Source organism: Marmota monax, unplaced genomic scaffold, assembly GCF_021218885.2.
Source record: "Marmota monax isolate L192 unplaced genomic scaffold, Marmota_monax_Labrador192_F-V1.1 WCK01_AAM20220418_F8-fsc00203, whole genome shotgun sequence".
Classification (NCBI taxonomy): Eukaryota; Metazoa; Chordata; class Mammalia; order Rodentia; family Sciuridae; genus Marmota; species Marmota monax.
In genome coordinates, this window is record NW_026694787.1 from 1,517,662 (window position 1) to 1,544,505 (window position 26,844).

Here is a 26,844-nt window from a genome sequence, read left to right on the forward strand (position 1 = left end):
TACCTGGGGTAATTATGTCCATCTCATTCCATCGTCTTTCTTACCCCCCCGCCCCCTCCCTTTCCCTCCTTCCCCTTTACCCTATCTAAAGTTCCTCCATTTCTCCCATGTACCTTCCCCATCCCCATTATAGATCAGCATCCTCATATCAGAGAAAACATTCAGCATTTGTTTTTTGGGGATTGTCTTACTTTACTTAGCATAATATTCTCCAACTCCATCCATTTACCTGCAAATGCCATGATTTTATTCTCTTTTAATGCTGAGTAATATTCCATTGTGTATATATACCGCAGTTTTTTTATCCATTCATTTACTAAAGGGCATCTAGGTTGGTTCCACAATTTAGCTATTGTGAATTGTGCTGCTATGAACATTGATGTGGCTGTATCACTGTAGTAGGCTGTTTTTAAGTCCTTTGGGTATAAACCCAGGAGTGGGATAGCTGGGTCAAATGGTGGTTCCAAGTTTTCCAAGGAATCTCCATAATGCTTTCCAGATTGGTTGCACCAATTTGCAGTCCCACCAGCAATGTATGAGTGTGCCTTTTCCCCCACATCCTTGCCAACAGTTACTGTTTGTATTCTTAATAGCTGCCATTCTGACTGGAGTGAGATGAAATCTTAGTTTTGATTTGCATTTCTCTAATTGCTAGAGATGGTGAACATTTTTCATATATTTATTGATTGATTATTAATCATCTTCTAGGAAGTGTCTATTTAATTCCTTGACCTATTTATTGATTGGTTTATGAGTTCTTTATATATCCTAGTGATTAGTGCTCTATCTGATGTGCATGTGGTAAAAATTTGCTCCCGTTCTGTAGGCTCTTTGTTCTCCTCACTGATTGTTTCTTTTGCTGAGAAGAAGCTTTTCAGTTTGAATCCATCCCATTTATTGATTCTTGATTTTAATTCTTGAGCTATAGGAATCTTATTAAGGAAGTCGAGGCCTAATCCGACATGATGAAGATTTGAGCCTACTTTTTTTCCTATTAGGCTCAGGGTCTCTGGTTTAATTCCTAGGTCCTTGATCTACTTTGAGTTGAGTTTTGTGAATGGTGAGAGATAGGGGCTTAATTTCATTTCGTTGCAGATGGATTTCTACTTTTCCCAGCACCATTTGTTGAAGAGGCTATACTTTGTCCAATATATGTTTTTGGTGCCTTTGTCTAATATGAGATAACTGTATTTGTGTGGGTTTGTCTCTGTGTCTTCTATTCTGCACCATTGGTCTAAAGTCTATTTTGGTGCCAATACCACACTTTTTTTTTTAACTATTATTGTTGGTTTTTTTTTTTTTTTTTTTTTTTTGGTACTATTGTTCTGTAGTATAGTTTAAGGTCTGGTATAGTGATACCACCTGATTCACTTTTCTTCCTAAGGATTGCTTTAGCTATTCTGGGTCTCTTATTTTTCCAGATGAATTTCATGACTGCTTTTTCTATTTCTATGAGGAATGTTATTGAGATTTTGATTGGAATTGCATTAAATCTGTATAGTGCTTTTGGTAGTGTGGTCATTTTGACATTATTAATTCTGCCTATCCAAGAACAAGGGAGATCTTTCCACCTTCTAAGGTCTTCTTTAATGTCTTTCTTTAGCATTCTGTAGTTTTCATTGTAGAGGTCTTTCACCTCTTTCATTAAGTTGATTCCCAAGTATTTTATTTTTTAAAGGCTATTGTAAATGGGGTAGTTTTCCTAGTTTCTCTTTCAGAGGATTTGTCACTGATGTACAAAAATGCCTTTGATTTACGGGTGTTGATTTTATATCCTGCTACTTTGCTGAATTCATTTATTAGTTCTAGAAGTTTCCTGGTAGAATTTTTGGGATCTTCTAAGTATAGAAGCATATTGTGGTGAATCTTGATAACTTGAGTTCTTCTTTTCCTATTCAATCCCTTTAATTTCTTTCGTCTAATTGCTCCAGCTAGAGTTCAAGAACTATGTTAAATGGAAGTGGTGAAAGAGGGCATTTCTGTCTTGTTCAGTTTTTAAAGGGAATGCTTTCAATTTTTCTCCATTTAGAATGATGTTGGCCTGGGGCTTAGCATAGGTAGCTTTTACAATGTTGAGATATGTTTCTGTTATCCCTAGTTTTTCTAGTGTTTTGAACATGAAGGGGTGCTGTATTTTGTTAAATGCTATTTCTACATCTATTGAGATGATTCTTATCTTCAAGTCTGTTGATGTGATGAATTACATTTATTGATTTCCATATGTTGAACCAACCTTGGATCCCTGGGATGAACCTCACTTGATCATGGTGCAATGTCTTTTTTTATATATTTTTGTATTCAATTTGCCAGAATTTTATTGAGAATTTTTGCATCTATGTTCATTAGAGATATTGGTCTGAAGTTTTCTTTTTTATGTGCTTTTGCCTGGTTTTGAATCAGGGTGATATTGGCCTCATAGAATGAGTTTGGAAGGGTTCCCTCCTTTTCTATTTCATGAAATAATTTGAGGAGTATTGGGATTATTTCTTCTTTGAAGGTCTTGTAGAATTCAGCTGTGTATCCATCTGGTCCTGGGCTTTTCTTGGTTGGTAGACTTCTAATGACATCTTCTGTTTCACTGCTTGAAATTGATATGTTTAACTTGTGTATATCATTCTGATTCAGTTTGGGCAAATTATATGACTCTAGAAATTTGTCAATGCCTTTGATAATCTCTATTTTATTGGAGTACAAATTTTCAAAATAATTTCTAATTATCTTTTGTATTTCTGTAATGTCTGTTGTGATATTTCCTTTTTCATCAAGTATGTTAATAATCTGAGTTTTCTCTCTCCTCTTTATTAGCATGGCTAAGGGTTTATCAATTTTATTTATTTTTTCAAAGAACCAGCTTTTTGTTTTGTCAGTTTTTTTTCAATTTTTTGTTTGTTTGTTTGTTTCAACTTCATTGATTTCAGCTCTGATTCTAATTATTTCCTGTCGTCTGCTTTTGCTGCTGATTTGTTCTTCTTTTTCTGGGGCCTTGAGATGTAATGTTAGGTCATTTATTTGTTGACTTTTTCTTCTTTTAAGGGATGAACTTCATGCAATGAACTTTCCTCTTTCTACTGGCTTCATAATGTCCCAGAGATTTTGATATGTTGTATCAATTTACCTCTAAGAATTTACCTCTAAGAATTTTTTAATCTCCTCTTTCATGTCTTTTGCAACCCATTGCTCATTCAGTAGCATATTATTTAGTCTCCAGGTGTTGGAGCAGCTTCTACTTTTTATTTTATCATTGATTTCTAAATTTCATTCCATTATAATATGATAGAATACAGGGTAGTCTCTCTACTTTTTTGTATTTTCTAAGAGTATTTGCTTTGTGGAATAATATATGGTCTGTTTTGGAGAAGGATCCATGTGTTGCTGAGAAGAAAGTGTATTCACTCATTGATAGATTAAATATTCTATACATAGATTAAATATTCTATATATTCTATATATGTCTGTTAAGTCTATAAGTTATTGATTTTATTATTTAGTTCTATAGTTTCTTTGTTTGGCTTTTGTTTGGAAGATCTATCCAGTGGTGAAAGAGGTGTGTTAAAGTCACCCATAATTATTGTGTTGTGGTCTGTTTGAACTTGAGAAGAATTTGTTTGATGAACGTAGATGCTCCATTATTGGGGGCATACATATTTATAATTGTTATGTCTTGTTGATGTATGGTTTTCTTAAGCAGTATGAAATGTCCTTCTTTATCTCTTTTGATTAACATTGGCTTGGAGTCTACTTTATTTGATATGAGGACGGAAACCCCTGCTTGTTTCTGCAGTCTATGTGAGTGGTATGTTTTTTCCCCAACCTTTCACCTTCGGTCTGTGGATGTTTTTTTTTCCTATGAGATGAAGTCTCTTGAAGGCAGCATATTGTTGGGTCTTTTTTTTTTTAAATACAATCTGTCAGTCTATGTCTTTTAATTGGTGAGTTTAGGCCTTTAACATTCAGGGTTATTATTGAGACATGATTTGTATTCTGGGTCATATTTGTTTATTTTTGGTATTTAATTTAACTTTATTTCTCCTTTGATTGTTCTTTGCTTTAGTATAATACCTCCCTCTACTGATTTTCATTGTTGTTTTTTGTTTCCTCCTCATGGAATATTTTGCTAAGGATGTTCTGTAGTGCAGGCTTCCTAGTTGTAAATTCTTTTAACTATTGTTTATCATGGAAGGTTTTTATCTCATCATCAAATATTAAGCTTAATTTTGCTGGATATAAGATTCTTGGTTGGCATCCATTTTCTTTCAGAGCTTGGTATATGTTATTCCAGTATCTTCTAGCTTTCAGGGTCTGGGTTGAAAAATCTGCGTATATCCTAATTGGTTTCCTCCTAAATGTAATATGATTCCTTTCTCTTATGGCTTTTAAAATTTTCTCCTATATATTAGGCATTTTCATTATAATGTGCCTTGGTGTGGATATGTTGTGATTTTGTACCTTTGGTGTCCTGTAAGCCTCTTGTATTTGATTTTTCCAATGCAGTCTTCATGTTTGGAAAAAATTCTCATGTTATTTAATTGAATAGATTGTTCATTCCTTTGGTTTGGAACTCTATGCCTTCCTCTATCCCAGTAATTCTTAAATTTGGTCTTTTTATGTTATCCCATAATTCTTGAATATTCTGCTTTTGATTTCTTACCGTCTTCACTGTGTGATCAATACTCTTTTCAAGATTATATATTTTGTCTTCATTGTCTAAGGTCCTGTCCTTAAAGTGATCTAATCTGTTGGTGATACTTTCTTTTGAGATTTTAATTTGATTTGTTTTTTTTATTTCAAGGATTTCTGTTTTTTTTTTCAGAACCTCTATCTCCTTATTGAAGTAATCTTTTGCTTCCTGTATTTGCTTATGTAGCTCTTTATCAAAATGATCTTTTGCTGCCTATATTTGCTCTCTTATAATTCACAGAACATTTTAATTATGTACATCCTGAACTCCTTCTCTGTCATTTCTTCTGTTATGTTGGCCATGGATTCTAATGATGTAATATCTTGGTTTGTTGGGGGCACTTTCTTCCCTTGTTTTTTTATGTTGTTTGTGTCTTCCCATCTAGAAGTGTAGATCCCTGGAGTTACAGTTTTTACTCTGTAGGCTTATAGTGTCCCTGCAGATTTCTAATAACTCTCCTTTAAGGGGGAGAACAGATCCCAAATCAAACAATATATAATCTTAAACCAAATATCTGCTATTGGGGTATATATAGTTTTGAATCATATTGAACGGTAAGTTCAATTATTAACTACAATATGAGCAGTAGGTTTGCAAAAGGGTCTACAGTTTCTGATGGTGGACAAAGAACTGGGGGTGAAGAAGTTGATTAGTAGAAGGAGAAGAGAGAGAAAGTGATTTGGGGGAGACAAGTAAGTGGGAAGACAATAGAGTACATAAAACAAAAATATATATTAAGAAAAGTAAAAATAGGAGATAAATGAATATACAACACCACTGTAATATACTATTCAGACATCCTAGTCCTCGGTAGCCTAATTTATGAAAAGTACTTGGTTTCATAAATGTTGGATATGATGGTGGTAGAAGAGAGAGAAAAAAAATCTCGAAGGAAGATAACAAGAATTATTTTTGTTGGAGATCAGTATCTTTCCAGCTTCCCTTCTCATCCAATAAGTGGGGTTGTCTGTTGTTTGATGGTATCTCTACCCTCAGGATGGTGAAGGTTATTAGGGTTGGAGGATTGGTCTAGGGATCTCCTTTGGGGCCCTGCTTGTGTGATGTGGGTGCCTGGTCTTACCTTCTTATATTGCCTGTAGACCTCACAATTCTTGGTCTCTAATGTAGTCTCTAAACTGTATCTCACTCACCCCCTCCCTTTCTATTTCCCAATCAGGAACCTTTCTCTCCAGAGGTCTTGTGGGCTGTGTTCTGGGAGCTGCCCACCTGTTGTGGAGAGCTGTTTTATATTGGGCAGCTCAGGACCTGGTTTTGTGACCCACTTTTGTGGGCTATAGACTGGACACATAGCCGCAGGCACTGTGCCGTGTTAGCAGCTGCCGGGGAGAGCGGGGAGTTGGGGACTCTTGGTACCTGGATAATGCTTCTAAGCCCTAGCCAGTGCTCTAAGCTGGGAGCTGCCCCAACTAAAGATGGCGACGAAGGTGTCCCAAGATGGACGCAGCTGCTTTCAGCAATGGAGTGTCTGGGGGTCAGGTGAGGCCGGGCGGGCATGGTGTGCAGCTCTGTGGCATGCATTATTGTAGCTGGCAGCTGTCTCCAGACCCAGTGCAGTGTCCCAGATGCAGGCTACTGTGTGTAGGGGACTGTGGCAGTAGTTGCAGTGCCCCATGATGGAAGCAACCAGAGGAGCCCCACGTTGGTAGATGGGGGTACACATGGGAGTGGCAGCCTGAGTTCCTGTGTTGGACAGCAGCCAGGATTCCTGCATGGGTTGGCGGCCAGGAGTTCTGTACGGGTGCTAATGCCAGTGGTCCTACTCAGGCACCCAGAGGACCTCTGTGGACAAGTGGCCAGAGCTGGAATAGGCAATTTCATAAAGACAGAAAGTAAAATGGTGGTTGCCAGGGACTGGGGGAGGAGAATGTGGAATCATTTAATGGAAGTGTTTGGGGTGATGGTTGTACAACATGTGAATGCACTTAACTATATACTTAAAAACAGTTGAGATGGTTAATTTTATGTTATTATATATTTTGTCATGATTTTAAAAATGGAGCCATCTTGGGGCTGGGGTTGTGGCTCAGCGGTAGAACACTTACCTCGCATGTGCAAGACCCTGGGTTCGATCCTTAGCACCACATACAAAAATAAACAAGTGAAATAAAGGTGTTGTGTCCAACTACAACTAAAAAATAAATAAATATTAAAAATGGAGCCATCTTGTTCATTGTTATATGCCAAAGCCAGATCCAACTGTGGTGTTCATCTGAAAAAAGGAATGAGAAAATGCCTATCAATCCATCTATTTAAGTCAATTTTCTGTTGTCATAAGAAAAGAGGTTTGTTTAGGCTCACAGTTTTGGAGTCAGGGAAGTTCAAGATCATGGTACCAGCATCTGCTAGTCTTCTGATAAGGCCCTCATGCTTTATCATCTCATGGCAGAAAAGTACAAAGGAAATGGGCACATGTGGAAGACCATGTGTATCAGTGAGACAGAGGGGAGGCTAACCCACTTTTTAACAGCCCACCCATTCTCATGGTAAATAATCCAGTTCTGAGAGATATAACACACTGCAAAGAAACTTAATTCATTAAGAGAACTAACTCAGTTTCTCAAGAAAGACATTAATCCATTTTTGAAGGCAGAGCCTCCGTGACCTAACTACCTCCCACTAAGCCCCACCTTTTAAATTACCATGACCTCTCAGTACAGTTATATCAGGACTAGTCTTCTTGCAAATGAACCTTTGGGAGATAAATGGTATCCAAACTATATCACCATCCCTACATTGTCATCAGACATAAGTGAGATTAAGATATCAACTGGGTTCCTTAAAATATTTCCCTTCTCACCAATAAAAAGGGGAAATATTTCCATTTCACCAGGGCCGTGGTATAAATACCATATATTTCTGTAAGGGGAAAATACTATAGATACTTTTGAGTGTGTGCTAAAGCCCTACATTTGTTCCTCTAGAAAAATGGAATTATTCAACTTTGTGGAATTGACTATATTAGGAACCAAGTTCTGTGGTCAGGCCCTGTAAATCATCTTATGGCTTGCTTTTGGTTTTCCAGGACAACTTCAAAAGTGTATCCACAGTCTCCAAAGACAGTGAAGCCATCATACCCAGGGTCTCCTGTGAAATACCGCTTTCCCCCCATTCCCAACCAAGAAACACCCAAGAAGAAAGCAGAGAAAGAGAAGAGCAACAAGGAAAAGGAAGGTGCCTCAAGTCAGCAGGCTGCTGGCCATCTTGGAGAGGAAACTCCAGAGAAGTATGTGACAGACAAACATGCCACCGAGAAGCATGTGGCAGAGAAGCATGCCACCGAGAAGCATGTGGCAGACAAACAGGCCACTGAGAAGCACATGGTAGATAAGCACGCCACCGAGAAGCACATGGTGGAGAAGCATGTGGAAGACAAGCATGCCACTGAGAAATATGCTGCCACAGGAGGGAAGGTTGAGAGCAGTACAGGTAGACCTTCTTTGTTGACACTGCCCCTGGGCCTAGGTAGTTGTCCCTCTGTCCTGATCTATATGTCATTCTCTTGTGTTTGCGGGAGAGGGATTTTTTCCCACTGGGACAACTTCATCTCATACCATTTTCTCAGACTTGCCCATTGCTCCTAAGTCTTGCCCCTCAGGAGACTGAGGGTCCTGAGGGTCCCCTGGAGGAGGAGACCTAGAGGCTAACCCTGCTGTTGGTTCTGGAAGCCCACAGGAGTGCTAAGGAATACAGGCTGTACCTAGCCATAATCAGCATGCTCCATGAGAGTTCTTAAAGCCTCTGTGTTGCAATGAGTTCATGACTTGCTTATGGTCCTGTCTCTCCTGCTCAGCTGTCCACTGTCCTCCACTGTAGAATATATGTATCCAGGGTCATAGCTAGTCTTTCTCCTGCTTAGTGGATAATTGTAACACTCTCCTGGTAGCATTTCCCATCACCACACAGTATTAGATTTTTCATGTCCAAGTGGCATCTGCTGTGTGAATGGAATCATTATGTTCATTTCCCTTGATCTATTCCTCTTGCCATCTCTTCTTTGATATAGCCTTGGGGAAGCCTACAGCAGGCACCACTGACGCAGGAGAGGCTGCAAAGATCCTAGCTGAAAAGAGAAGACAGGCTCGGCTGCAGAAGGAACAGGAGGAGCAAGAACGATTGGAGAAGGAAGAACAAGAAAGGTATGCAGGTGCTCAGAGTTTTGGTGTGATCTCATGCAAAGGCTGGGCTGAAAAGAGCAGCTTGCCTATTCTTTTTACAGTTTTTTTTTTTTCACTGCTAAAACCTGAGCATAAGTAAAGGAACCTAGAGTGCCTGGACTGCAATGAAAGTGTTTAGGAGATGGAATCTTCTATTAGATGTAATTAACAGACCTTTTCAGAGGACTTGGAAACTCATGGCTCCTGGTTTTAAATGTTACAGGCAAGCTTCCCTTTCTCTTCTTGGACCTGGAAACCAGGCAGGCCTCATGGAGCTACCAGGGGAGTTTTGAGGTTTGTTTATAGAATGAGATTCTCCCTGGGAAGACAGAAGGTCTTGGATGTAGAGATCTTGATTCTGCTTTCCAAATTGTTTTCTCTATTTTATCCTACTTATACCCCAAAATGAGAGATTTGGACAGGCTCCCCAAATGAGGGTAAGAGGGAGTTAATTTCATAACCATGAGCAATGAGGTATAGGGAAGTCCTATGCTAGAGCAAGACAAAAGATGTCATTACAGTTGTCCCTAAACTTTGGAGGGTATCAGAATCATTCAGGTAACAGTGAAAATGTACTGGCCTAAGCCCTGTTCTGTTTTAGAGATACACCAATGTTTGAGAACCACTATAGTGATAGTACTTTGTCACAGTCAACAGTCCTGCCTTTGCTGATCATTGTGTTCAGAGAGGGAAATACATGATAAAGGACAAGGTCAGTTTTGTCACTAAATTGATAGAGGAAACTCTTTGAATAATTACAGAGTGCAATCCAGTACTATTGAGAGAGCGAACATGACAGAAAGCAAGCAGTACTCTAGCACTTAAGGCCAGCACTAAATTTAAAATAATAAATAATAGTATATTTTTTATCCCTAGTAACTTTGCCAAGTCTTTGTGATCTCTTAATTACAGGTCTGCTGATCTATTTTTTATTTTTATGTTGTGTTAACTGGGACACGAATCCAGACCTTGTATTTGCTAGGCAAGAGTTCTACCACTGAACTATATCCCTAGCCATTGACCTTTTATTAAAAGGTTAGGGGGTAGGTCTGGCTGATCCCTTCTTCAAATTCTGGACTTATTTATTTTCTCACTCAAGCTTTTTGGTCAATATTGACAGATTTTTTTGTTATTATTGAGTGATCTGTTCAGGCTGGTTTGGGTGGGCCACAGGTTATGTGAAGGGAAGTCACAAGAGATGATGAATTGTAGGACCTCCAATGATAGGACTTGGTAATTGCAGACCCTGGAGATATCGTGTCAAAGAGCAGGTGAGTGACATGATTGTTACTTGTGCTTAGGAAGGAGTTCTTCACCTTTCAGCTACCACCCTCGTTCTCATATTTCCTTCATAGCCCAAAAGAATTGATTATACTTCCTATCTTTATTTCATCAAATCACACTTATTCTTCAAACCTTATGACCACGTGCCTTCTAGTTGCCAGACTCCTAAACAATTCTTGGTTTGCTTTGACCATATTGAGCTTACTCTTGCTTTTCTGGGATGTCCCTCTGAGTCTTTATCTGACCTCTTATCCATTAAAAATTGCTTGGGCTCCCAGCCCTCAGTCTTTAACTGGCTTCTCACCTGACAAGCCTTTCCTGAATAGTGTTGCTCACTCCTGCTCTGCCATTGTCTCTGCCACACTAACAATTTCCTCTGGCTTCAAAAGATTTAGGGCTCACATTTCATACAGTAGTTTCATGTTGAGCTGTTGGTGTGCTAAACAGCTCTGCTCTGGTCTCCCTTCCTACCTTTATTTTCCCTTTGCCTCATTCTGTTATCTATTTCTGAAGGTAATTGCAGCTTTCTTCATAAACCTTTCATACTTTGTGGAACAAGAGGGGCAACTAGATAACATGTACATACTGAAGACCTGAATCAGTGCTTGTGGCCTGGGATCTTTCTAGGATTGCACTGCCTACTACCATAGCCTCTGGGCATATGTGACTACTGAAATGTCACTTAAGGAAAATCCGGTTCCTTACCCACATTACTACATTTCAGTGCTCAGTAGCTACATGCGGCTAGTGGCTATCATAATAGACAGCACAGTTCTACAGAGTGTTTTCTTCATCACAGAAAGTTTTATTGAATAGCACTTATCTAGAACCCAGAGATTGTATTTCCAACTACTTTATGTTTTCATTTGATTGTGTCCCATGTACATCCCCAAATTCAGCATTCTCAAAATAGAAATTAGTATCTTTCAGGCTGGGGTTGTGGCTCAGCAGTAGAGCGCTCACCTAGCACATGCAGGGCCCTGGGTTGGATCCTCAGCACCACATATAAATAAGTAAATAAAATAAAGATATGTGTCCAACTACAACTAAAAAAAAATATTTAAAAAAAGAAATGAGTATCTTTCACCCAAACTTCCTTTTTCTTTCATGAGCCCTGCACCCCCATCTATCATTGTACTCAAGTCTGAAGTTTCAGAGCCACTCTCAGTTCTTCCCTTTTCATGCTCCTCCACATCCCATCATTTGTCAGATCAATCTTTATTGGCTGTTGCATTAGTACCTCTGTTATATCTCTTCCCTTCTTGCTCGCTTTGTCTTACCTAGATAGTGTCTGGGCATACTATCTGAGCACCTTGCTCCAGGTCTCTCAGGGCTCGTCTACTGTCCATCTACACTGTCCACAGTGACCTTTCTCATTTAAAGAAGTGTGATTGTTCTTATCTCTGATCCTGTTCTTCAACAAGCCCTGCCCACAGGATCCACCCAAACCCATCAACAGTCCTTAAAGGACTGCCATTAACTGGCCACTCCCTGCTTCTCTATATTCTTTCTCTCCAGGCTTCAGCCTGCAACCCCCTTTGACATTCCCCCACCACACAGCTCCACACCTCCAAACCTTGTTGTTGCCCCACATGGACTTGTGCTGCTTCTTGCCAGACGTGTTTCCTTCTCAAGCTGTGGTTCAAGCTCACTCCTCTATAGCCTGTCTGGCTCTTCCCTGGGAAAAGAACTACCCCTCCCCCATTCTTCACCTTTCCTGAGCCCAGTAGTCAGCTGACAAACAGCTTCATGTATTTTTAGGCCACTTTCTTCCCAGTTAGCACCATAAAAAGCTGAGGTGCAGTCTTTGGATGGCTGGTGCCTGATACTTAGTAAATGTATGAGAAAGGAAGAGAAGGAGGAAAAGACTAAGAAACCATTGCAGTAGTAGGTCAAGTAGACAACTCAGAAGAAGTGGGCTGATTCAAAGTTGATGCTAAGGTTTGATTCAAAGGACTTGGAAGAATGGTATACCCAATAATAGATAACAGAAGGGCAGGAAGAATTAGTTTTAAAGAATTAAAAATTATTCATTTTATTTTAGGTAGTTTACTAAGTTTAAGGTGTCTGCAGAATCCCTAGGTAATTGGAAATGGAATTGAAACCTGGAGCCTAGATAAAAATGAGACTGATACACTTGACCCAAAATCAGTTTTCCTCTCTCTTGCCAGAATGTGAAGCTTTGCATAGTACTACATGCAAGGTGAGAAAGGAAAGTACCAGACAGCCTGGGGTTGGAACACATTGGACACCTCTTGGAATAGGATCATCCTCACATCTGTTTTATGTTGTTTAGAGTCAATAGTAAAATCACAGAAATGTGGTTGCCATTTGAGAGAATATAGTGAAAAATAAAGATACTTTAGTCAAACTGTGGAAAGCCAAATTATTGTCACCAGCTGGTGAGGGATACACTTTCCAAGTCAGGGATATGGGAAACTCCCCTTAATAGAAAGGCCAACCAGGAGTCCAGATAATTAGGCCCAAAAGAACAAAAGTTGGTCCAGTCCCAACCAGCAGTGACATCAGAGCTCTCTTAGAAACACGTAAAACAGGCCCAAGGTATACAGTGGGATTCCTAGAGTTGGGGCAGACAACCTTAGACCTTGGTTCCACTCTAGAGAAGACACTGGTAGAAACTAGCAAGTAAGAGTTCTTACTGGGATTACAAACTGGATCACAGGAAGTCACATTAAGAAGCCGAAATAGAGGTCAGGTATGTAGCTCAGTGGTAGAGCACTTGCCTAGCATGTACAAGACCCTGGATTCTACCCTCAAAAAAATAAAAGAAGAAGCTAAAAAAGAACATCAAAGAATATTTGAGAAAAGCAGTCCCTGTGAGCAAGGTCATATGATTGATGTCCAGGTGAGAGCCCCAGACCTAAAACTGCAGGCAGAGGGGTCCCCAGGGCTCATCAGAGCTACTTCTCACTGTCTGAGCCTCCAGGTAACAGGTGGTTTTTGGTGCAAGGTAGGGTAGGTGGGGGTCTTCTGATGTTGGGCATTGTTGGGCAACTGAAGCAGGAGGAAGCCAGGACAATACAACCTCATATGGCACAAGGTTATAGAGAGGACCTTGTAGGAGGGAGGTCTGATGTTGTTACCACCTTTAAGACATGTCAAAGCTGAGGAAAGACTGTTGATCTTGGGTTAGGAGATAAGCAGAGAATTTTGGAGGGAAATTATTGAGAAGAGGGGTGGAAAAATGAAGTGCCCTGAAAGAGGTGAGAGGGTGGAGCCTGAGTGTGAGCTGGCCGTTCCGCAGTCATGAGTGGAAGGCTGGCAGGAGAGGACCAAGGGTGCCTTGGGATGCCTGAGACCTGAATATTTTTGCCAGCCATGGAAAGGTACATCTCAAAGAGGAAAACTGGCATTGGAAGGAAGAAAGACTAGCTGGAGAAACAGCCTGGAATTCATAGCACAAATGGTAGCATTTACAATCCTTTTGCATTTAGGGAAAGAAAGGGTGAAATTTCTCAGCTGTAATTCCATAAAGGAGCACAGTTTAAGAAGCTCAGATTAGCTGGGTGTGGTAGTGCATGCATGCCTGTAATAATATCAGCAATTTAGGAGACTGAGGCAGGAGGATTGCAAGTTCAAAGCCAGCCTCAACAACTTAGGCCCTAAGCAACTTAGCGAGACCCTGTCTCAAAATAAAAAAATAAAAAGGGCTGGGGATGTGACTCAGTAGTTTAGCACCCCTGGGTTTAATCCCCAGTACAAAAAAAAAAAGCAGCAGCAGCAGCTCAGATCAGGTCTTCTCTATAAAGTAGTTAGTGCTGCCATCAACTAAGGAGGTTGACAAAAGCTAAGAAAAGGTCGTAATTTGGACTGTCCATGTGGGACCAAGGGATAAGGATAAAAAAGTGGCACAGCCAAGGCTAAGGGGCACATGACCAGTCACCCTTATTTATTCCATTCTCTAACTGGTGCTGATCTCATGCCCAGCAGGGGCATGAGTGGTCCTGGGGGCCATCCAGGCCCAGCATTGGACAACAGAGTAACCTTCATGCCATCACAGAAAAGCTCAGCAGGGGATCAGAGTCCTGGAGGGCAGTGAGAAAAAAGGGAAGTAGATGCAAATCAACTGTACAGGCTTTACCAGGCAGATCAGCATAGAAAGACATGGAGGGTTAACCTTTTTCTAATGAAAACTTTTAAGCACATAGGAATGAAAATGGTGAGCCCACATACTCATCCACAAGATTAAACAATTCAAGGTTGACCATATGTCAGTGATGTGAGCAGGATGAGATAGAAGGGGGTGAGGTACTAGAGGTTTCGTGACAGGAGCCATTACATGAAGACCCTCACCAATGGACAGGGACAAGGAATACATCAATTAAATAACAAATGATGACAGTGATGTGCAGTTTTCTGGTATTTTCTAAGTCAGTAAGGTGGAGGGATGGGACTTGGAGGGACGACAACAACAAAGATGGAAAGAATGATAGAACTGCCCTCAGGCCTGGTGTACTATGGAGGGAACTTGATAATGATGGCAAAGGTGGTGGGCTACAGGTGACCTACAGCAGAGGGCTGGTGTGGGGAAAGAATGAAATAATGCTCTCTCTGGTTCCTTAAGCAGGGAGAGAATGTTCATACTTGGAGAGGATTGCAAAGGACCCTGTTTTACACAGTGGAAACCAGTTTTTTGGAGTTTGTGTGTGCATGCACCCATGCATACTAGTTTTTACCTACTTTGGAGAAAGCAAAGTGTGGTTAATGGAGGAAATTTTGTCTAAAAGGATGGGATTTCCATTAAGGCATGATGAAAAGGACAAACAGGGTGTTATGGGCCTCTGGGGAGGAATTCATAAAATTCCTAGGCAATTATGGAAAATAAGGAGCCACAAGAATGTTACTACATGTATGTGCATCTGGGCACCTTGAAGTCCTAATGATATAAACAGAAGCAGCAGTGGATTTTCAGATTCTGAAGACACAGATTACAGGTTCTTTGTGAAGTAGCTTGTGCATTGATTCATATACTATGTATCCTTTGTATTTTAACTTTTCTGAGACAATCACAACTGAATTTTTAAAAAGGAATAGGAAATGAAGCAGTGTTCTGATTGATCTTTGGATAAATCTTGATATCAACACAGCCATTTTTGTTAATCCTATGTGGGGTATACTTTATCTTTCATGAAGGAATCTAAGAAAACAGAAGTTTTCTTTCTGATTAGGCCCTGCAATACTCTTCTGGAGAATATTTGTTCATGATTTTAGGTGCTCCACAAATACTCCTAGGCACTGTAGCCTCTATTGGTGTAGAGTACATTATCTCATACTGTTATACTCTTGGGATAATGCCTTTAGGTTTTTCCCAGTGGCTCAGGAGGCTGAGGCAGGAGCGTCACAAGTTCAAAGCCAGCCTCAGCAACTCAGTGAGACCCTATCTCTAAATAAAATACAAAAAAGGGCTGGGGGGGCTGGGGTTGTGGCTCAGCGGTAGAGTGTTCACTTAGCATATGTGCGGCCCTGGGTTCGATCCTCAGCACCACATATAAATAAATAAAATAAAGCTATTGTGTCCACCTTCAACTAAATATATTTTTTTAAAAGGGCTGGGGATGTGGCTCAGTGGTTAAGCACCCCTGGTACCAAAAAAAAAAAAATTTAAATAGAAACATAACACTTCATGCTTCTATATAAAGGTAACTTCTGAAAACATACAGATTCATAGATGAAAAGAACATTGGAGGGGGGGCTGGGGCTGTAGCTCAGTGGTAAAGCACTTGCCTTGCATATGTGAGGCACTGGGTTTGATCCTCATCACCACATAAAAATAAATAAAGATACTGTGTGTTTATCTACAACTAAATAAATATTTTAAAAAAATAATAAAAGAACATTGGGGGGCTAGGGTTGTAGCTCAGTGGTAGAGCACTTGCCTAGCATGGGTGAGGTACTGAGTTCAATTCTTAGCGCCACATAAAAACAGAAAAAATGTTAAATTTCTTTAAAAAAAATAACATTGGAGGTGAAGGTAGTATTCATTTTAATTTGTAAAACAAACCAACATTTTTGAATGTTCCAGGGCCAGGCATCCCCATGCATTATTGAATCCTCACAGTAACTCCATCAAGCAGTGGTATAGCTATTTCCATTTTTAAAATGGGCATCAGAAATGTTGAGTGACTTTGCAAGTGTCTTGCACCAAGTGGCACAATCAGCATTCAGCTTGAGTCTTGACCAGGTGTTTACATTAACAGTGATTATCCAGTGCCTAACAGTGATGCACTTGTGAGCCGGAACATTTGAAATGTAAAAACCAGCATTTAGACTTTATAGAATATTTCCTCACTGCTTAGAGCTCTTTGTCATTATATCATGAACCATTCATTTGTGGATGACAATGTCTAAATGCCACTTAATTTTCATATAGCACAAATTAAAAGCTAAAATAGATTTTTTAAAGATTGCCAAGTCAAATGGAAAAACAGATGCTTTAATTTCTACATTAAATGTTGAAGTTCTGTTGAGCATTTTCTTTCATTGGCTGCTTCAGAAGTCACATACCAGTTAAACCCCCAAATGAACTTTTGAGCTCATGGTCACTGCTCTTAAATTGCTGACTGGCATATTTGTAGCCATTGCATCACTTCCTATTTTCTATCTTTATTTGGTTTTTAAATATTTATTCTGCTTAATTAAAAAAATTGTCATTGAATAAAATGATCAGGCTTGGTCTCCTTTGTCTTCATTTATAGAACAATGAGGGAACCTTTGTGTCTTCACAAGTCAATATGTGTTACTCTTTGTAGTAAAGAGTTTAAAGTCAAGCCTGGTTAATAGTTTTTGGTAAGCATATGAACTGAAATAGATTTCTGGGAAAGATGAGGCATTTTATTAAGTGTATATGAATTCAAATGCATGTATTCATTAATGTGTTGAGCATTCCCCCACTACTGTCAGGACACAGTTCCCTGGCAGTTTGCCTTTTGAGCATGTTTTCCTCTCCTAATGATGATTATGTCCTCAAAAGGCTAGAGAGAGAAGAACTGAAAAGAAAAGCAGAGGAGGAAAGGCTGCGCCTAGAAGAAGAAGCCCGTAAGCAAGAGGAGAAAAAGAAATGGCAGGAAGAGGAAGAAAGAAGAAAGGCAGGAGAGGAGGCTAAGCAGAAGGCAGAGGAGGAGCTGTTGCTGAAAGAAAAGCAAGAAAAAGAAAAACAAGAAAAAGCCATGATTGAAAAGCAGGTACAGTCATCCTCAGATTTTCCTTTTTTTTTTAAAGGGCCTTACTTAATATTAGGTAAATTTTATTAAATTTGAATTACTCATAATAGTTACTTGAAGTTTTTTCTTAAATCATCTGGGCTAGTTATTAAATACAATTGAAGTTGGTAATATTTGCCATCTGTGAGTTTGTATTTTCACAAAGGCAGACCCAAGGATAAAATTTGGGGGCCAGTAGTTTATTTGGGAGGGGATCCCATGAAGCTGCTAGGGAAAAAAGTGGAACGCCAATATACAAGAACATCCATGAGTGGGTTACTATGGGCCCCTGGAACTTAGTGCTTTTGGGACCCTCTGAGAGACTGGGATCATGCATTAGAATTGTCCAGGGGATGAGGAAACTGGACAATTTATTTACTAATACTGCCCCTTTTTGTGGAAGGTTTCTCCTTAGGAATAACTCCTGGAAATTTCTGGCTATATACACATTTCATGGCCAGAGCTTACCCACGGATAGAAAGACCTGGGCCATGTATGAAAACTAGCTTGCAGGTGATTTTCATGGTGGGATAAGGGTATATGAATGGGTCCCAACAGTATCTCCTCTATCATAGAGCAGGTTGTGTGAATTTACATTGAATATTGGTGCCTCATCCACTTTGGGGCAGATAATGGGGTAAAGGACTTACACAAAGCCCAGGAATTTGTACAATGCTTTCTTAGTTTAATAAAGCCTGTGCTTTGGCTTACCTGTTGCTCTCAGAAAGAAGCAGCAGAAGCAAAGGCCCAGGAGGCAGCTAAACAGATGCGTCTAGAAAGAGAACAAATCATGCTGCAGATTGAGCAGGAGAGACTGGAGAGGAAGAAGGTAAGGCTTGGGGATCAGGAGGACTTAGGATGAGACAGGAACAGGAAGTTAATCCAGCTCTGTTCTGCAATGACTGGGTGCAGTGTTCTTAAAATTGTCAATTAGGTCAAGTTTCCTTGGTAGTGCTGTTCAAATCTTCTATAACTTTATTAGTTTTCTGTCATCTAAAAATCTCCCTCTGTGATTATGAATTTATTTACTTCTCCTTTCAGTTCTGTCAATTTTGTTTTATATGTTTTAAAACCCTATTTATTAGTTGAATATTCACATTAGATTGTTAAATTTTCCTGTTGAATTGATCCCTTTACCATGAAATGCCCTTCTTAATTCTAGTATTATTTCTTCTTAAAGTCTGTTTTGGCAGCCCTATTATGATTGGTACCTGCATGGTAAATCTTTGCCATTTTTTTTTTTTTACTTTGAACCTATGTGTGTCCTTACAAGAATCTCTCTTATGAACAGCACATAGTCAGGACTTACTATTTTAATACAGGGTATTAAAGACATTTTTTGCCTTTTAATTGGAGTGATTAGTCCATTTACACTTAATGTATTTATAGATAAAATTGGGTTTAAGGAGGCTGATTATAAAGTTCCAATCTCATGATATCCTAGGCCCAACCTGGGCTTTGTAATGCTATATCTACATCTAGGAGCTGGGAATCTATGGACATCTCTCCTGAACTAACCTCAGCTTCATTTTCTGGAGGGTGATCCTCTAGAATGGCAGATGGTGATTTTTTTTTTTATTTATAGGGAACCAAAGGAGAGAAAGGAGAAAGATAGGATATAGATTATTGATCCTGGATATGTACTAGTCTGCTTCATTTGACCTTGTTTGTAGAGCCAGAGAAACCCATCTACAAAAACAATGGAAAACCTTTCCATGCTTTTTATCCTCTGCTGACATTTGTCTTTTACCAGTCTTCTCAGAAATGTGAAATTGCATTTAGACCCAACTACTATTTTATATTTTTGGTATTATGGTCCTCTCGCCTGTTTTGTTTACAGAGAATAGATGAAATCATGAAGAGAACAAGGAAGAGTGATGTGTCTCCAGAAGTGAAGGTAGGAATTCAGATGACTATTATGTAACCAGCAGGAAAGAACTGCAGAAAACATTCAGTGAAGTTGTAGGTCTCAGAGAAAATTATCCAGGAAAAAAAAAAATGGACTCTCCATGCTCTGTTTCTGGCCAGGTTAAAGAGGAAATAGGATCTTGAAAGGAAGGAGGAATTTCAGAGATGGAGCAGCTAAAAGATTTTCTCAGCCGGTGCGGTGACACACACCTGTAATCCCAGCGGCTCAGGAGGCTGAGGCAGGAGGATCATGAGTTCAGAGCCAGCTTCAGCAAAAAGCAAGGCGCTGAGCAATTCAGTGAGACCCTGTCTCTAAATAAAATACAAAAAAGGACTGGGGATGTGGCTCAGTGTTTGAGTGGCCCTGAGTTCAATCCCTGGTACCAAAAAAAAAAAAAAAAAAAAGATTTTTTCAAAGTGGTGGGGTTGGGGTGCAAGGAGAGTCACAGTAGTGCACGAATACAAAAAGAATGGTGATAAGGGAAGCAGCTGAAAATTCAGAGAAATATCATGGAACAAGCAGATGGCCCAGCAGGGCTCCAGATTTCTCCTGGTGGTTTTAAAAAGCATTTATTTTTCTGTGTAATGTCAGCCTTCCCTCTTTTCATCTACTCTCTTTTTGTTTTCAGAAAGAAGACTCAAAAGCGGAGATTCAGCCTGTTCTATGTGTGGAAAATAAGACAAAACCAGTTGTCCCCAACAAAATAGGTGAGTGTGAGATCTGGTGCTTGTGTTTTTTCCTTTAATAGTGGGAGTCCATAAAGCTTCCTGTGAAGGAGGGGCACATGTGGGTCCCAGAGCTGTGGCTGACAGCAGATTTTCTTCCTGGAGCATCTCTAAAGCCCAGGGACTATTGACTGTATTTGGAAAACCGCTGGCTTCCTTGTTTAATCCTGGCACAGAAAGCACACTGTCTTTCTGGCCCAGGATGCTTTCCATGGAGCCTAACTACTGGTCATATGTTATTAAGATCTGGTCTTGCTCTTCTATCAAGGCCCTGCAATAATGCTGTGTGTCATCTCTTCCCCCATGTGAAGGTGATTACATGGGGCTGTTGGTGGTTCTTTCCACAGAAGATATTGCATCAGTAGTGAAGCAGAGGATTAAATTAATTACCTTTTTATGTATTTCCTGTAATTTCGTTTTGTATATTTTATGATTCACGAAAGGACTTTGTTCTTGATCAGAAATCAATGGATTGAACACCTGCCAGGAGGTTAATGCTGTGGGGCGTGCTGCCCCAGAAACTTTTCCACGAGATGTTTTTTCTAATGGGCTTAAACCAGTTGGGGCATTTGTTCATCTGGATGCCCTTGATGGGAAATCAAACAGTCTGGATGATTCAACTGAAGAAGTTCAGTCTATGGATGTGAGGTATGTCAATTTCTTTTACATATAAACTTCATCTCTTTTCCAAACACCACCACTGTCTTTTAGTTTGTTTCTCCATCTTTTATACAATACAATAACCTAAATCAGATTTGGTTGACATTATAGGAAAGCTATCAATGATATAATACTGTTATCTCGAACTAGGCTCCCTAGAAGCAGAGCCTGGGCATATGATTTAGTAGGGGAGGATTCTCAGGAGGAGTGGGCAGAAGGGAAGGCAATAAGTAAGGATGTGTTCTCAGACAGTAGCATAGGAGCTCTGCAGGATGAATTTCCACCAGAGAGTTGTTCAGTTGAGATAAGGAATATGGTATTTGTACCACTGTATCCATCAGTTATTTACTGTGAGTTTCTTGGCTAGGGGATACAGAACCATGATCATGGGGGTGCCTGTCAGCTAAAGGAAGTTGTCCAGAGAAATAGTGGCAATTTTGAGCATTTAGGAGCCAGCCCTCTGTGTCTGGGGGGATAGATGCACCTATAGGTAAAGGGGACCTTGCCAGGATCAACAAGATTCCCTGTGTCCAGAGTGATGTGTCTCCACAAGTAAACTTGTCATTGCAGACTTGATAAAGGAACTAAATTGCTTTCAGATCCTAAAAATCTAAGGAATTCATAAACTGGTATCATTTTTGTAGATGACATCATCTGGCAAATTAATCCCAGATAAAAGAATCTATTGGTATGAGATTGAGGCAGAGGCATTGGAGTGGACAACCTTTGGTAGGGTAGTTGGAATAAGGGTTGGCTCTTTGTATCAGGAGAGTGTGACAGTATTTTGTAAAAGCACTACCAGAGCTCCAAACTGCCAGTTTACCTTCTGTCCTAAGTTCTCTGCTTAGTCTGGAGGTGGGGTTCCTGTAACACTAATCGTCAATATTCCACTCATCCTCACAGGGCTCAAGCTAGATATGTGAAATCCAGGACATCATCAGTAGAGAAAATCCTGTGTAGAATGGTAGCAGGGCCCCTCAGTCCTCGCCTGGGTCTTCCCATCCCTCAACACCACCATCATGGCCGGCTTCTCCTAGTTGGTGCCACTCTGTCCCCAGCAGAAAACAACTAAGGCAATCTGAAAGGTTAACCCAACATATTCCACCCACATATTGAGCCAGCTGTGTTTATTCTTTAATGTCTTGTTGGGGGAGGGAAGGGAACAAGATGTGGCACCTCTGACCAGAGTTCAAGAAAATAAAAGCACACTATGTTCTCACTTAGAAAGTGATGTGACCTTGGTGGATACACCCGAACTCGTGGTATCATTTTCTCCTCTTTTCTCTGACCAGTTTAAATGCAGGGGATGGAGGTGGGGAAAGATGAAGATGAAGCAGGATGTTTCTGTTTAATGAGGCAGTTTTCCCAGACTTCAAACACCAGGGGTGGTTGTAGGTCAGCTGTTGCCCCTTAACTGGGCTCAGGTGTGAGGTAGGTGGCTCCACTGAGCTTCTGCAGTTCAACTGGTTTTTCTTGATTCATCTGTAAGATCTCATCAAGGAAGAAAAGAAGAGCCTGGCAGCAACCTTACTGTGGCTATTAAAGGACTCCTGGGACAAATCCTCAATTCCCAGCCTACCACTCTTCTGGGCCTGGATTTGCTCCTTTGCTAGGCCTATAGCAGACAGCAGTAGTGCAACCCCTTCCATATCTAGGAAGAGAGGGAGGAGGTGGGTGGGGGGGGGGTTCAGCTGAGCAAACTGATTAAGTCAGGATTTAGAAAAGAAGCAGTGAGATTGATTTGGCAGGTGACTAGATGGATGCACATGGTTCTTCATGAACTCTTCCCAACACAGTCACATTCATATTCACAGGAACCCTGAGAGGGAGAGATTACTGTTCCTCCCATTTTATAGGGGTGGAAACCAAATCCAGGGAAGGAAAAGCAGCTTGCCCAGGCCAGCACTGCTGGAAAGGCAGCACAAGGAGCCCCAGTGTTAATTAGAGCCCTTCCTTAGTTCACTTTTGGTATTTGCTTTCTGTTTGTTCTATTCTGAAATTTCTGGAAGGACCTTGCTACTCTGTAGTAAAGTGTCAGTGCCTGTAGGTTTTTTTCTTTCACTCCTTGGGCAGCATAAGCTTGGCCTGCACATCTTGTTTGGTCTACTTCCCTTGTTCTCATCCACAGAGGCCTGTGCCTACCCACTTCTCAGACTTGAACTTGTGTATTTTTTTATGATGTGTTACACATAAACTGTCTCTAAATTTATCTTTTCTACAAGAGTGTAATAAAATATTACAAATAGAATGAAGCACATTAACATAGTGTGCTTAGTTCTCATGTTCTCTCTCCTCTCCCTCTATCTGTCTCTCCCTCTCTCTCCTTCATCTCTTCTAGTCCTGTTTCCAAAGAAGAACTTATCTCCATCCCAGAATTTTCACCAGTGAGTGAAATGATTCCTGGGATGTCTCTGGACCAAAATGGAACTGGTAATGCCCGAGCACTTCAAGATCTCTTAGATTTCACTGGTCCCCCGTTCCCCAAGAGATCCAGTGAAAATCTCAGCCTGGATGACTGTAACAAAAACCTTATTGAAGGATTTAACAGTCCTGGCCAAGAAACTACTCTGAACTCCTTCTGTTGACAAATACAACATCCCTTTAATGAAAGGTACAGTCTTTTGATGATACTCTAAATCCTTACCTTCCCAACTAGAGTGTGTGAAGATAGGATAAACATCACTCAGCCTTCTGGATGACTAATTTTATTTGAAAAATACAAACACAAATATGGTATATACCATACCATATAGCATATATAAAAAATGCTATGAAATTCAAGGAATTTCTTCCTGTGGGAGCCTCCAGTGCCATGCCTTGCCTGATTCATAGACCCTATTGTTCTGGGGAGTAAGTGGGAAGGGAAGGTTTGATTGCCAGTTGTTTCAAGTAGCACCTTCTTCAGAAGTAAGGAGAAAATGCTCTTAAAATATTACAAGGTGGTAAAATGAACTTCTCTTCCTTCATCATTCATATACATTGATGAGTGTTAGGCCAAATGCTTGGCTCTTCTCTAGACCCCTTCTGGATTCTTCCAAAACAGAGACATCTGTTCCTAGATCATACCTGAGGGAGTAAGAGGAAAGAGCTACAGGATGTGCACTGAAAGTTTTTCCCCTACCCTTGACCTATTTTCTTGTCAAAGCACTCTAGAGGCTCTTTTTTTTTTCTTTCTTTCTTTTCTTTTTTTTTTGTGTGTGTGTGTGTTTGTGTGTGTGCCACAGATTGAACCCAGGGTCACTGAACTATACCCTAACCCCTCTCATTTGAGTAGGAATATACTTAGATACACACATTTCATATTTGACTTACTTAAATTTGGGACTTATTTGTTTTCAATAATGAAAACAAAATACGATCTAGCACCAAATCCTTTCACAACTTAATTCGTATCACACCTCCTGCTATTTCCCCCCCCCCCTTTTTTTTTTTTTTTTTTGGTGTGTATGTGGTACTGGAGATTGAACATGTTAGGCAACCATTTTTAGCTCAAATGTTTTTATATTCTCTGCATTCTGTCACTTTATTTCCTTTGATGCTCCACTTCTGTAACATAACTTTGATGTCTAAAATGATTTGGTCCAACCTTTTTATTTTTCCCATCCAAGTACTAATCAGGCTCTACCCCACTTAGCTTCCAAGATCAGACGAGATGGGGCATGTTCAGGGTGGTGTACCATAGACTTCTTGTTATTTCTGAAATGAGGTAACAGGTTGGGGAAGCCACATGGCTGAGGTCATTGTATTTTGTTTGTTTATTTCCACCTGACCTCAGCTCTTGCCTGTAGATAAGAACTTTAGGGTCCCTGCCTCTTGATTCTTGGAAAAGCAGCTGCAGTCATTTGACACATGAGATGAGGTGATTGACAGGTCATTTCTCTTTATACGTATATATTTTTTAGTTGTAGATAGACACAGTACCTTTATTTTATTTAGTTTTATGTGATGCTGAGCATTGAACCCAGTGCCTCACATTTGTGAGGCAAGCACTCTACCACTGAGCTCCAACCCCATACTGACAGATCACTTCTAGAGTAAACTATGTCCCTAGTTTGGAGAAGAAGCTGCTTTCTTGGACTCTTAAAACACTAATTTACCTGAACATTGTTTCCTTGACAGTTTCACGGCTTAGTATTTATTAAGAGGCTACTTTTGTCATTAGCAAACCTTGACTTTAATAAGGTTTTCTTAAGTTGGTTTACCTCACTGTCCAGTAAAGAACAGAAAATCCACAAAACATCTGCAGGTTTTAGGACACTCTCACATAAGGAAAATTTGACCAACCTAAAAAAATTGTCCTGTGCAAAATGCAGCAATATTTCTGCTGAGAAATACTGAATGAGCCAAAGAAAACCTAAACCTAATTACCAAGTGCAAAATACTTGGTTTCTGCATTGGTCTCACCTGGCTTTGTTTTTGAATTGATACAGGTGGTGTTTGGAAAACCTGTGAAGTTCCCGGTAGTCAAATCAGCTGCCGGTCATCTGAAGAAGCTTCTGTCACCCTTTACGCTGGATTCCAAATTATTAGATCAGAATGTAACTGTATTCCTAGGTAGTCAAACCCTGGCCTCTCATGGTAGAAACCTAGAGGCTTTTGCCTTGTTGGGCTTTAGCGGTGTTCCATTTTACAGTTCTATTTATGAGCTTCAGCTGCTGCTAAAACACTTCCTGTCCTTCTGTATTATCATAGTGATCCTCTGAATAACCTGAATGATGCTGGTTCAGAAGTTAATTCCATGACCAGTCTCGTGCCCAGAGTTGGAGCACATATTATACATTTAGATGTCTCCTCTTGTAAAATATTCTAGACATTTACCCAAACTCTAGTTAAAACATGTATTCAGCTTGGGCTGCACATCTCCCTTTGTTTATAAGGAAAAGAAATTCTGGAGTTTTCTCCCCCTCTGGGGTTTCTCTGTTTGAAAGTACCATGAAGAAGTCTTTTTTATTAATAAGCTTTGCCACCTGCATTGCCCTACATTATACTCTTTTGGGGGTTAATGTAATAAGTGTGTTTGAGTAAGGAAGCATTAAATGGTCCATAATAATTTCTGTTGTCTTATGCATATTTGTTTGTACATGGACATCTTTGATGTCATACCTTAAAATCTCCAAACTGTAGTCACTCCAAACCATGAGTGACTTTCCAACTAAATTATGCATCTCATGTACAGGTGGTTGGTTTTCATGTTTTTGCTATTGTTTTTGTATTGTATTTTGGGAGTTTTCTTGGTTTGCTCCTGTGTTTGCCCAACTATAATAAATCCAGGCACAAATAAAAATCATAGTGCTCTGAAATAAGGGGGCCTCCAATTGGTCCCAGGACATCACTGTAATAGACTTTAACATGAAAAAATCTGAATGGGAAAAATGACACTAGAATGTATACGCCACACATTTTATGCCATATAATGCTGTGTTTTCTTAATTTCATTTCTTGTGGAAAAATGTGACTCAGATTAAAATGACCTTTTCTTCTTTGAAACTTTATTTTGACTTGTACAATAAGAGGTTTGGAAAGATTTATAATTCTGAGAGAGGTTTGCAATCAGGAGACATTAAGATATCTCAATAGCAATCTTATTCATGTGCTTTTAAAGCCAGCTACAGTTTAAGAGTTTATTAGTTATGGAAACTGTGTATGTTTGTGTATGTGTATATATACTAAATAAAATACATGCCTCTAATAATGCAGTTCTATTGATCTTGATGAATACCAGGGGGAAAATCCCTTTTATGACAAGCACACAGAAAATGATAGCATGGTCTGACTTTCAAAAAATGCGTAGCCATCTTTCTTACAACTTTATTTTGCTAGAAATCTATGCAGTTGTGATCTGTTGTACCTCACAGAACCATTGTGACTGGTGATGCCTCATGTGCATGATGTGAACGTTCTGTTTAATGTGAAATACATTTTCATCGAAGAGTCTGGTGGCCTGCTAGTGTTTTGTTTGTATAAGCCCAATGAAGAAATATGCTGAAATCAAACCAGGTTTTCTAAACCCATGCAACCATGTGGGAAAAAACCCAAATCCTACATGGATGTCCTTTCCTTGTCCAACTTGTTAGAAAATCTTCTGCTGTCAGTGCCAAGTGAAGCCAACTGTGGAAATAAATTTAAGTGATAGCCTGTCCCTAGAACATGATGAACTTCTGAGTAATGTTGCTGTGCTTTCATCCAAACACTG

General features: G+C 39.9%; 1 protein-coding gene across 8 annotated transcripts in view; it reads left to right on the forward strand.

Moving 5' to 3' along the window:
• Positions 1–26,582, forward strand: part of Map7d2 (MAP7 domain containing 2) — a 110,920-nt gene extending 84,338 nt beyond the window's left edge. For all 8 annotated transcript variants that reach the window (XM_046425871.2, XM_058573065.1, XM_058573063.1 and 5 more), the window contains 9 exons: positions 7,722–8,125; positions 8,703–8,835; positions 17,129–17,339; positions 18,082–18,186; positions 19,198–19,254; positions 19,895–19,973; positions 20,453–20,639; positions 22,990–23,262; positions 25,082–26,582. In XM_046425871.2, the coding sequence (XP_046281827.1) occupies positions 7,722–8,125; positions 8,703–8,835; positions 17,129–17,339; positions 18,082–18,186; positions 19,198–19,254; positions 19,895–19,973; positions 20,453–20,639; positions 22,990–23,236 (1,423 nt within the window). In that variant the 3' untranslated portion in view covers positions 23,237–23,262; positions 25,082–26,582. The remainder of the gene's footprint in view (positions 1–7,721; positions 8,126–8,702; positions 8,836–17,128; positions 17,340–18,081; positions 18,187–19,197; positions 19,255–19,894; positions 19,974–20,452; positions 20,640–22,989; positions 23,263–25,081) is intronic.
• The last annotated feature ends 262 nt before the right edge of the window (positions 26,583–26,844 follow it).